Genomic DNA, 12,450 nt, shown 5'->3' with positions numbered 1-12,450 from the left:
GTAAATTATACAGTACCAGTGTTTCTGGTGGTGCTACATGTACATCACATACACCTCTGCTACATACATTCTTCATACATCGGAGATGAAAATTAGCACAGCAGAGACCTGCACACACTGATGACCCCCTGGTCATGTGACCCCAGACTGCTCTCACACAGGTAACTAATCACATGATAGTGACATCATCACAGGTCCTGTAAGCACACGGCTGCTGTAGGCATTCATTAGTATTCCGTCCCCTACAAAGCCCCTTCCTCAGCTGCTATGGAATACTAAGAAACACGTAGCCGAACAGCAACACTTGGGATCAAGGACCTTTTATGACGTCAGTGACATGTGATATGGGGCGGACCATGTAATTTACTCTTCGTCCGCCCCTGATCATCCGGAGGGGGTAAGTTGCATGCTCTGCCCTGACTCACATGACTGTGATGTCATCACGGGTCCTTCATCTGAGGTGGGGCGGTCTCAATTGCTATGGAATGTGACCTGTGATGACGTCACCATCCTGGGATCAGGGGCAGAGCATGTAACTCACTGACTCACGCATGGACAAGTGGTCGTTAGTATTTTGTTTGTGATGGCAGTGTTCCAGAGATGGCCAGTAAAGGGCTCTGTGGTAGTCGGGTTGGTAGAGGAAAAGTACCTCTGCTTATTAACTTGCACCTGAGGGAGTTTGATAAGAGGGGTGCTGCTTAGTTAAGGCCGGTTTGCATGGAACGATTGTTGGGCGCATGGACTGCCACCCGACTATCGCTCCTGTGCTTGATGATAGTCGTTCTGTAAATGGAGGCGCAGCAGCCGGGGATCGTTCTGTCCACCAGCCTCAATCCACAAATACTGGTGTATCTTGAGGCCACCAGAAGCTAGGGGTGTGACAGCTGTCAGCAGGAGTGAACGCGCCTGTCACGCCCCTAGCTTCGGATTGGCTGACAAGATACAGCATAAAGTGCCAGGGGAGGTGAGCAGGACGCTGTGTATGCATGTACCCGGTGGCATGTGCACCTGACGAGCACCCTAAGCTGATATCACAATCTCCTATCTCCTGTCATGTCTGTGTGCGGCAGGTGGGGACGGAAGTGGAACAGGCTGCCACGTGTCAGCTCACCAGTTCCCTGCTGCTGTCCACAAAATTAGTGATGCATGGAAGGATGGCAGGCCAGGGGTGCGGCCGCCAGCAGCATGCTTCTCATGTGCAGCGACGTAATACACAGTGTGTGTATAATATGTATGTATATATATATATGGTGGCAACATAATACACCAGTACCCAATCCACAGTAACAGGAGTCGCTCTAACGTTGAGCCGACAGTCATGGTGCCCTATTGCGGCCACTTGTAAAGAGGTGAAACCAGACGGTACGCGAAAGGCGCCCTGTACTGGGAATGGACTCCGCGTATGATGGTGCTGGGTGATGAGTTATGGAGTATCTGCCCTAGAGAGGGACATTCATGTATAGTAAGAGGTCGAACTGCGATCATGTAATACAGATCAGTACGCCGTCTACCATGCGGTGTCTTGGCTCGCAGCAATACTGCTTTACTGCTGTGGATTACCAGTTGATCACATTTGCGTTGGAGGCTCCATTCGGTGCTTCATAAATCTGGCACGAAGCCCTGGGTAATACAGCTCAGCATGCTGCCCTCGTCTGCCCGGCCACACGCAGGGGGACGGGCTGGAAGCCCAATTGACTCCTTTATATTATATGGGGTCTGTCGGGGGTGAGATCTGGCGCTTCCATTTTCCGTGCAAGTGTGAATGCGGTCAAGCTGGAGGGTCCCGAGAGGGGACTAGAGTAAGGCCTTGTTCACACGGGTATATATATATATATATATATATATATATATATATATATGCTCCGTATTACGCCATTTGGAGTTCGGAGTCCCCATTGAGGGTACATTTGCACAAGCGGTTAAATCGTGTGAGTTTTGTGTGTTGCGCTGTTATTCTCCGCAGGTCCGTTACACCGGTGATTGGGGGGGTGTCCTCGCAGCATCTTCTATCTTTGGGCAATAACACCCATTGTTTCCTATCAGGCCGCGGGGTTGCATTGAACTCGCCCGCCGCGTCGTGCATTAAGGTGCGAAGCTGCTTTTGCAATTTTTTACTATTGGATCAACATGCTGTTCACATGAGTCTGTCACACGCATGACCGTCACAGCTGTGTGATAGTGATCATAGTAGACTTCCACTGGCTGCTGGCCGTCTGGGCCCTTACATGGGAGTGAACCCTTTGGGCACCGTCACACTTGGGAGAAAATCGCACATTTTTTGAGCAAAGCGAGAGTGAAAACGCAGAAGTATGAAACCAATCATTTGTAATGACTTCGTCCCCATTTGTGATGTTTTCACTGCTGCGATGTGGAGTGAAAATAATCAGCACGTCCCATACGTCCGCGTTTCTATATTTCTTCGTTTTGTGATCCGCTCGTGTTTCTCTATGAAGCCACCTTTGTCCCCTCAGAAAGCACAAATTTGCAATTTTCGTGCGATGCGTTTGTAACAGTAGAGACTCCTATTGACTTTCATGTGAGAAAATGGCGGCAGACGCAATGTGCGATTATCAGGAGCAAGCATCGCCGGCGCTCAGACACGATATTTGGCGAGATTGCCAGCGTGAAGGAGCCCTTAGATGCACCAAAGCACCTAATATAGCTCATGATTAGATACACGGCTCAGCAGACGGTATCACACAGGATAGGATTAGATACATGGCTCAGCAGACAGTATCACACAGCATAGGATTAGATACACAGCTCAGCAGACAGTATCACACAGGATAGGATTAGATACACGGCTCAGCAGACAGTATCACACAGGATAGGATTAGATACACGGCTCAGCAGTCAGTATCACACAGGATAGGATTAGATACACAGCTCAGCAGACAGTATCACACAGGATAGGATTAGATACACGGCTCAGCAGACAGTATCACACAGGATAGGATTAGATACACGGCTCAGCAGACAGTATCACACAGGATAGGATTAGATACACGGCTCAGCAGACAGTATCGCTCATGACGGGATTAGATACAGTAGCTCAACAGGCAATATCGTCCATGATTGGATTAGATACACAGCTCAGCAGACAGTATCACACAGGATAGGATTAGATACATGGTTCAGCAGACAGTATCACACAGAATAGGATCAGATACACGGCTCAGCAGACAGTATCACACAGGATTAGATACACGGCTCAGCAGACAGTATCACACAGAATAGGATCAGATACACGGCTCAGCAGACAGTATCACACAGGATAGGATTAGATACACAGCTCAGCAGGCAGTATCATACAGGATAGGATTAGATACACAGCTCAGCAGACAGTATCACACAGGATAGGATCAGATACACGGCTCAGCAGGCAGTATCACACAGAATAGGATTAGATATACGGCTCAGCAGACAGTATCACACAGGATAGGATCAGATACACGGCTCAGCAGGCAGTATCACACAGAATAGGATTAGATATACGGCTCAGCAGACAGTATCACACATGATGGGATTAGATACTCGGGCTTCCTAGTTCTTGGCCGTGTCCGCCTCACATGACCCTCCTTGACAGGGACAGATCTGCAGCGGTGACTATATGGCGTCCCTCCGGGGGTCTCCTGGTCCCCCCTGGCTTGGCTTACAAAGCTGCTTGGTGTCACTTTGGGCCTGCGGTCCAGGCAGCGTGACAGATGATACGTGGGGACGAGGGGGTCATGGCCCAGCTGCCAATATTTACAAAGCGTCAGTCCCAGCAGAGAGGGCCGTCTCCCTGCCACAGGGGCGCTGGTTAATTAGGCAGGGCTTGGGTAACGGATTACTTAACACAGCGGCTATGGAGGCATCTGCTCGCCCAGCGCATTAACATAACTGTGGATGCCTCGCTGCCAATCGCCTTACAGGCCTGGAGGACAATTAGGGGTTTCCTTCCCTGCTCCGCGTCCTGGCATCTAATGGGGGGCACGTACCCAATGCAGCGAAGGGCAGGGCAGCGCGGATGTTCTCATCGTTACTGCGTCCTTCACTAATTTACTCGGAATATGTGGTGATGGATTAATCATCCGTCTATGAGTAGGGAATGTGAGCATGCACCCTCAGGCTCTGTTCACACTGTGTCTAGGGTGTACCCCTGCAGTATTCGGGTCTGTCCTGTGAGCCCAATGGCTAATAATGGGGTCTGCCTGTGGTCCTTCCTCGCGGCATGCTCTATTATGTTGTCAGAGACCCCCGACGAGGACTCCTGCGATGGCCTGTGCTGTGCAAAAGACCCCAATGCGAATGGCCTGGGCGCAGCAGAAAGCTCATCTATGGTTACCGTAGGGGCTTATTCACACGGGCGCTTTTAGTTTCAGTCTGTGAAATGCACAACATCTCTGCGGTCGTAGACCGTGTACTCACTGGGTGTCGCTTTTTTTGTATACATATGCATCGCGAATTTCACACGTGCAAAGAAAATGCATGAAGTATGCGGTGAACGTGCGCGCGTCCTGCGAAGTTGCTGCAGATTTGCGCAATCCCCTTGACTTTACTGACTTATTTCGGTCAGTATTACGGACATGCTGGGTTTAAAAAAAACAAAAACATTTTTCTATTCATGCACACGAAAAACGCATATCTGGATATCCAACACAAATGAATGCATCCAGTCCTCCATATTCCCTGCGCGTCTGGCCGTATATCCGGGCCGCCCGTGTGAATGAGGCCTTAGAGGAGGTTCCTGCTTGCTGACTTCATGTTCCTGGAAGCGGTTCAGGGGGGACATCCAGTTTGTGCTGTTGGTTTGTCTTCTTGCTCACCGCTTGCACAAGTCGCTGTTTGATCTCCGTCTCCCCTTTGAGTCATCCTTTGAGATGTCCAAACATTTCATCGGCCTTCATCATTTCCTTCCAAGGCTGAAGCTGTTATTGATTGCGTTGACGTGGGATTTTAATATCTGTGTGCAGCTTAACCGATTGTTGGCCTTTTCTAATTAGTGTTTTTTGGTTTTTTTTATGCATTGTAACCAATTTGAACGAACAGTGCTGCAGTGTAAAGCATGTGGGTGACCGGGGAGAGACAGTGCAGCTAAGCTGCAGTCTCAGGTCAATCCATAAAATATTCTCTCCCTTACTATCACCGTTCGGTCTACAGTGCTTTGTGCCTCACAAGTATATGGGATGCTACAGGACCCCCCCCTAAACAAGTATGTAGTGCGTGACCTGCTGCTTAAAGGGGTTGTACCAAGATTGCAACTTATCCTCCTGTCCACAGGAGGCGCTCCCTTCACCCCAATGGGGCTGAGGGAAATGGCTGAGTGGGTGCTGCTGGGGTATCTCTGCAGTCCCATTGAAAGTGAATAAAGCACTCCTATGCCTGCACGACCAGCACTTCATCCAGTCTCCTCCTCCCTGCAGGGGGCGCAGTAACCATATAGTGAGGAGGATGGGGAATGGCTGGGATGTCAGTGCTGAGAACCCCACTAATCGTTGTCCCCTATCCTGTGGATAGGGGATAACTTACAATCTTGATACAGCCTCTTTAAAAGGGTGTTCCCATCGCAAGCATGATGACCAGAGTGGGAACCGCGCTCCGTACGATGGAAGCAGCGCAACACGGTTCCCAGAACTCCCATGGAAGTTATGCAATTAGCAAAGCAGAGCGAGATCTACCTTATCTGTAACCCAAGAGCTGTGAGATGCGTCACTCGCTGGCTGCATCGGTTGTGTAACTTCCATTGACTTCTATGGGAGTCACGGAAACTGTGTGGCAAAGCCCACCCAACTGTTTTTGTGATACTTTCCATCTCAACCACCTCACACAGCCAGACTGGGGGCCACACCTACAGATGGGTGCCAGTCCCAGAGGTGGCATCTGCACTTACCTGACTTCTGTGGCACATCCTACGGGTGAGACGTAGTGAGCCGTGTAGGAGAGACATGTGATCATCAACACCATTACATCCATGAAAGCTGCAAGCGACATGGCCTATCTGATGAGAATAGAACACGCAGCGTCCTCTGAATAGCCTCATAAGTTACAATGAGGTCGTAATGTGTCCGTGGAATACATAGCAGGTGCCCCGGGAATACGGCCATGCCAATGGGCACTTAATGCACAAGGTCCTGAGAGCGAAAACTAAGGTCTATTGAGCAAAGGTTGGGTGCCGCTGCATATGTGGGGTGACAGGAGGTACATGTGGACCTGGGGGGCTGAATGCAGAGGCTGAAGTTTTCAGCACTCATTTGCAGCACAAAAGGAAAGTGCTGGAGGCGGAAATCAGATGCTGGGTTACTTAAAGGGGTTGTCCATTTGAAATCTGATGACCTATTCCCAGGATAGGTCATTAATAAGAGGTCCATCGCTAGGGATCCTCACAACTGTCCTTTTAGGCTGGGGTGCTCGTGTACTGAGATGATTTTTACAGGAAGCAGACAGCTCTGTTCCCACTGCAGTGGCCAGGCTTGGTATTACAGGCAAAGTTCACACTGAAATTAATGAGATTTAAGTCTACAATACCCAACCTGGCCACTGCAGTGGGAACAGAGCTGTCTGCTCCCTGCAGAAATCAGCTGAGTAAATGAGCACAATAGCCCAGAGAACAGCTGATCTGTGGGGGTCCGGGGCAGCAAACCCCTGACGATCTACTGATGACCTATCCTGAGGATCAGTATTTTGTAAATGGCAACCCCTTTAAAAGTAAGCAGTCACTTATTAGTCAGGAGCAGTTCATTCGGGTTTCAGTCTTAAGCGTGCCATGTGCTGTCTGCGGCCGCCGGGATCCAGCGCTGTGGTCTCGATAATTAATTATTTTGATAGATGATGTCATGGGAAATCAGGTGACTGCTGCAGCCAATTAGAGTCTGCGGTATCCCTGCTCATTGTCCTGTCATCGGCTCACATCCTGAGTGCCATGGTGCCTGTAGTTCAGGAACGTGACACTGCAGGCTTTCATTGCACATGGTTGAGAATCTCGTGTGAGATTTGTGCGTTGCGAGATTCACAAATCTCGCGCGAATATGAACCCCGTTCTTTTGAATGGCGTCATATACATGAGCGATCTGATGTGGGGAAAAATTGCGGCATGACCTATCTTTTCGCACTCTTCAAAATGCATCGCCTATTGATTTCAGTGGGACCTTTAATGCATTGCATGGCTCTCGCATTCCTTGCGATGTGCATGCCATTGCAGTGCAAGCTTACCCATTGAAATCAATGGAAACCCTTCTGATCCACTATCGCTCGTGAAACTTGCCCAAGAGGATCGGGATTTTACATGTGATGCAAGGGGGGTGTTTTTGCCTAAAAATCGCCTCGTATCTGCAGGTTAATCGCATGCTCTCGTGCTCAATATGTAGTTTATCGCACTCGCCCGTGTGTAGGTAGCCGCCTTGTTAATGGCAGCCAGTGACCACTAATTCATTAGCGAGCTGCATGGACTTGTATCCTCCTTTTCCACAACCAAGACACAACCCGGCTGCATGGACTTTGCACTAATGGTGCCAGAGACTTTCCTAAAGGCACAATTTTGATTGCCTGCAGTCACCACTAGGGGGAGCTTAAGAGCTTGGTGTATACTGTCTTATGAATTCTACTTGTATGCACTGGCGCAGCGGTTTTTGTACACTGGTCTTATGCCTCCCTCACATAGGCGTTTGCGGTAAGCGGCGCAATTTAAATTTTGTACCATGTTTTATTTTCGCTGCGACCGACGCAGGCGTTTAGCACGCCACATCATTGATGAGCGCTAAACACTTAAAAATAGAACCGACACCGCTAGAAAATTGCGGCGCTGAAAAAAGCGCTGGGATTGACTGTCTGAGCGGTACCATTGAAAACCATGCGAGCGTTCAACCACGATTAGTGCGGTGCTGAAAGCGGCGCGCTCATCGCTGTAAGTAACGTCTGTGTGAGCGAGGACTGCTGTGAAGTGAGACAAATCTACTAAGAGGCGCAGTCTGCCCCCGGGCGCCAGGCTCCGCCCATCTTAACCAAAAAAAGAGTGGTGGGGACAATGTGAAATATCAATACGTAGCACATAAACCTGCGGCAGCCGTACAATAACTGCCCCCGGTGTGCAGCGAGGACGCATTCATGGCCGCTAATTACCACTCTGAGTGTTGAAGGGGACAGGAAATGTTTTGGTTTTCGCCGCAGCCCTCCTCATACCAAGCTGTGACATTTTTTAAAACTTCTAGCAGATTGTAGTAATGTATGTCATTCAGTAGAGGGCAGCAGATCCTAATCTACCCGGTACACCGCCATCCGCATGGACCCGACACATCCCAGGTTGTAGTCCGCACTCGCCGCCGGTGAATAATGGTCTCCAACGCAGCAAAAGATGTAAACGGTTCCTGATGAAACCAGACTGAGCTATGGAGATTGGCGCAGTTCACGGGTCGGGACATGTCTGTATATACTGCGTGGCTATAACTCAGGACTCCTATAGTGATCGGTTGGGGTGTGTACACTGAATGACCCCTCATTAGAGACCCCCAGCTAGTGGCCTTCAGAGGCGCAGCCGTTCAGGAATATCGGCCCTGCGGACGGGGGGTTTCTTGTAGTGCCCACAGGGAGGCGCCTATCGTGAGAGAGCCAGAGGCTCTAATAAAGGGACAGGGGCTCTACTAAAGGACTGGGGGTTCTAATAAAGGGGACATTCATATATAGTCAATGCCACCTCTTTCTCCCCCATATCTCTTCCCTCTTTCTCTGATTGTCACATTGCGGTTTCAGGCCCGTAGGTGTGCAGCTCCTGGATGGCATCTAGTCCTGTGGTGATAACACACCCGGGTCTGCTGCCAACTGGGCGAAAGCCCCTGCGGATGCCAGAATAGTCTTCTGAGCAGCTAACCCTTCGGTATTACTAATATGTTTGTCTCTTGCAGGAGTGCGGGTGAAGTCCTGACATAATGGAGTCTGTGGGGACGGGTGATGCGGGTGAGTCTTGCCCACCTTTTCCTTAGTATATTGCTCTCTGGTACATTTGGCCTGCAACATGATCTGGCAGGACCATGAGGACTATAGATAATTCGGCTAGCCGGAACCATTATGTGTCATTTCTTCTAAACGAAGCATGCTACCGGTATTACAGCTTCCACCCAGCTTTTCCGTGTGTCTGAATGGTAAAATCCTGTCTGTGCAGGGTGGATTTGTCATGGACTCTTGCATGGAAAATGTGCAGCACTTACCGTAGCAGCAAAGTGGATGAGGTTTTCAAAATCTCGTTTACACGCTGTGGAAAAAATACACGCAAAATCCGTGCGGGACTTTACAGAGCATGTCAGTATTATCACGGTTTGTGCTTGCAGAATCCTCCTCCTCTCAATGAGGGGGTGAAGGTACACCAAACTCCGCTGGAAAAACCGCATCAGAATCTGTGTGCGGGCCTGAATGCAGACTCGTCTGTCTGCAGCGGATCTGCTCAGTGTGAACACACCTGAATGCCCCGTCCTGCAGCCGTACATCGGCTGAGCGTGTACAATGTATCGGCTGCAGTGCTGGATACAAGAGTAGCATGCTCCCAGCTGTGGAGGAACTGTTAGGCCAGCTTCACACGGGTGAGATCTGTGCATGGTGACACACCATTATGAACCCCATTTTTTTGAATGGGGTCGTACGAATGAGCGATGTTTTCCTGCATGGCACCGCAATGCGGGAAGCAAATCACAGCGTGTTCTATCTATTCACATGGTGGGGAGTGATTCACGGCCCCATATCGTGCTCGGCCGTGTGAAGTTAGCCTCATTTCTATGTGGGCTTACATTACAGTTTTCCATTAATTGACAGCAAGCAGAGCTCTTCAACATGGTGGGAAGTTTAGACACCAAAAATATGAGGAAGTTGCAGAACTTTTTATTATATGATGATTAAAAAGTAGCAGCACTTTCAACATGTCATAGAGACATGTCATATCAGTGGGGGTCCTGCTGCTGAGACCCTGCTGATCGCTAGAACGAGGGGGCTGCAGATGAAGATGGCCTGCATAGAGATCTACAGAAAGCGCTATATGCCTCTACCTGGCTGTCGTCAGCCGTCGGAAGGAGCTGAAAAGTGGCGAAGACAGCGGAGGGGCCACAGTGCCCCAGTGAGCGCCGCAGCCCCTTCAATCTAGCAATCAGTGGGGGTCTCTGCAACTGGACCCCCACTGATTAACACTAGTTGCTCTCCATAGACATAAATGTAGAGCATTCCTTTAGTTGGCCACATTGTGTCACTCCTTATGGCTGCAGGTTGTGGATGGATCTCCAGGACTGTGGCGACCGGATGCAGCAGCTCCATCCCCATAAATCAGGGGATCCGATCAGTCAGCGCACATCCCCTCCGTGTTTACATGGAGCAGGTCTGCAGACTGATCATTTCTCAGTCCTAATAGATCCGTGAGATCATTCACAGATCAGATGTGTTTACTGACCCCGTGGCCGGGGATTTAGTGGAATTTAGTCTGCTGGCTAATCTCCTGTCACTCTGCTGTCTGTATCTTTTCCATGTCTTCCTGTGTTTCTATGTGTTCCCTTCCGACCGCTCTGCTAATGCCGGCCATAGACACCCAGGTGAATCGCGTTGCCAGCTAATCGTGAAGTATTTTGCAGTAAAACATAAGATTAACCTTCTCCTGACCGAGGGTCAGTGATGCTCCTGTGTCCAGGTCATGTTCTGCATTCTGGGATTCCTACTTTCATTGACTTTCACTTTTTGAGTGACGGATCTACATGAGGGACAAGTTTGTATTTTTCAGTTGTACCATTTAACGTACTATATAATGTATTGGAAACTATTGTAAGTCTTCCAAGTGGGCCGAAGTCAGGGAACCCCCCCCCCCCCCCCCCCACACACACACAATTGTACCATTTTGAGGAAGAGGGGGGCTATTTTTACAGCATTCAAGGTATCCTGTGGGCCCGTACGAGTGCAGCGATACCGAGTGGATGGAGTGTTACATAGTAATACCAAAATGGAAAGGCCTTTTGTTTTCTTAAAATAAAGAATTGCTTCCTGCTGCCATAGTTGGACCCCCCCCCCATAGTTTTTATATTTTGTCTTCAATAGTGCTGCATGATGACTCGTTTTGGGCTGGGAAACCTGTCGTTAGTTTTGGTACCATTTTGGGGAATATACGATTTTTTGATAGATTGCAAAAAGTGCAATCCTGTAATTGTATATTTTTGTTTAATCATGCAGGATTCATAATGTGATCTTTTAATAAACTGGACTTTAAGGCTGGGTTCACACGGGACCGAAATCCCACTGAAATCTTGCAGAATGGCTGCACGGAAAAAATGCTAGATTTCCGTGGGATAAGTGCAGGACTTGAACTGGCAATTGATTGCTCATACAGTATAAGGAAACACTATGGTATTGCATTATACTGTATTTTAACAGGTTGTCTATTAAAGACGTGCCACAGCCTCATCTTTCATGGTCAAACAATCATGGCAGCCCATGTTGACCTTTAGAAGCCCCCAGGCAGCCATGACACCTGGAAAGCATCCCCGCAATCTTCTGGTGCCCTGGCCATTCAGGACATTTAAAGGGAATTTATCACCTACTTTTAGCTAAGCTTATGGGCTGACAGTAGGTGACCCGCTGAGTCTGGGGACGTACCTGTTATACCCCCCCCCCCCCCCCCCCCAGTAACACCTCTCAGTGCGGCGCTGCTAAGTAGTCTGCCTCCTCTAACTTTATAATGGGCAGACTATGTAGTAGCACCCCTGAATGCACTGCAGACATGGCGTCCAGGGCTTGGCTTATAGAGCTAAAAGTAGGCGACTGTCTCTTTAAATGCTGCTGACAGAACTGAGGTTTAACAGTGGCGATCAGCATTCCGCGCCCGAGCCCGCTCCATGCGCAGCGTCAGCTTGGACTGCTGTATGTGTGATGCAAAGAGGGTCTGAGATGCTTCCAGAGTAATTACAGCTTAATCATTGTATGTTGTGTTTCAATTCTTCATCATTTTTATGGTCTCTGCTTGCTGTCGGTGAATGAGAGCGTTCTTGCTTAAATGCGCAGCTTAAAAACCTGTACAAACATAATGCTTCTCACAGCTGAGGGTTTGCTATATTGCGCCAATGGAGGTAGTCCTCTGTGAGATATGGCTCTTTTACACGTGACGATTACTGTTCAGACTGCGTAAACACATGCGATGAGCCATTAAGTGTAAACAGAAGGCGGGCGGGGGAGGGGAGAACGCTTCATGCCGCGGGTGCGGGGACGAGCATCACGGGGGCGGGCAGTCAGACATCGTTTACCTATAAGCTCATCCCGTGTAAAAGGACCAATAAACACTACAGCAGAAATCTCTCCTGTCCTGCTAAAATGTATCAATGCAGTTAAAATGTGTCAGTCCACTGGCGTAACCATAGGGGATGCGGTTGCACCCGGGCTTAGGAGCCTTAGGGGGCTCATAAAGCCTCTCTCCTCCATATAGGGAGCCCAGTACTATGGATAAAGCATTATAGTTGG

At 49.3% G+C, this 12,450-nt stretch overlaps 1 protein-coding gene across 4 annotated transcripts in view; it reads left to right on the top strand.

The window, feature by feature from the left end:
• EXD3 (exonuclease 3'-5' domain containing 3) overlaps positions 1 to 12,450 on the top strand; it is a 275,759-nt gene that overhangs the window by 45,112 nt on the left and 218,197 nt on the right. For 3 of the 4 annotated variants that reach the window (XM_066580059.1, XM_066580060.1, XM_066580061.1), the window contains exon 2: positions 8,877 to 8,928. In XM_066580059.1, the coding sequence (XP_066436156.1) occupies positions 8,901 to 8,928 (28 nt within the window). In that variant the 5' untranslated portion in view covers positions 8,877 to 8,900. Of the gene's footprint in view, positions 1 to 8,431; positions 8,450 to 8,876; positions 8,929 to 12,450 lie in introns of those variants that run through there. The other variant, XM_066580062.1, reaches the window with a different exon arrangement.

Source organism: Eleutherodactylus coqui, chromosome 10, assembly GCF_035609145.1.
Source record: "Eleutherodactylus coqui strain aEleCoq1 chromosome 10, aEleCoq1.hap1, whole genome shotgun sequence".
Classification (NCBI taxonomy): Eukaryota; Metazoa; Chordata; class Amphibia; order Anura; family Eleutherodactylidae; genus Eleutherodactylus; species Eleutherodactylus coqui.
This window is presented reverse-complemented; position numbering and strand designations above follow the sequence as displayed.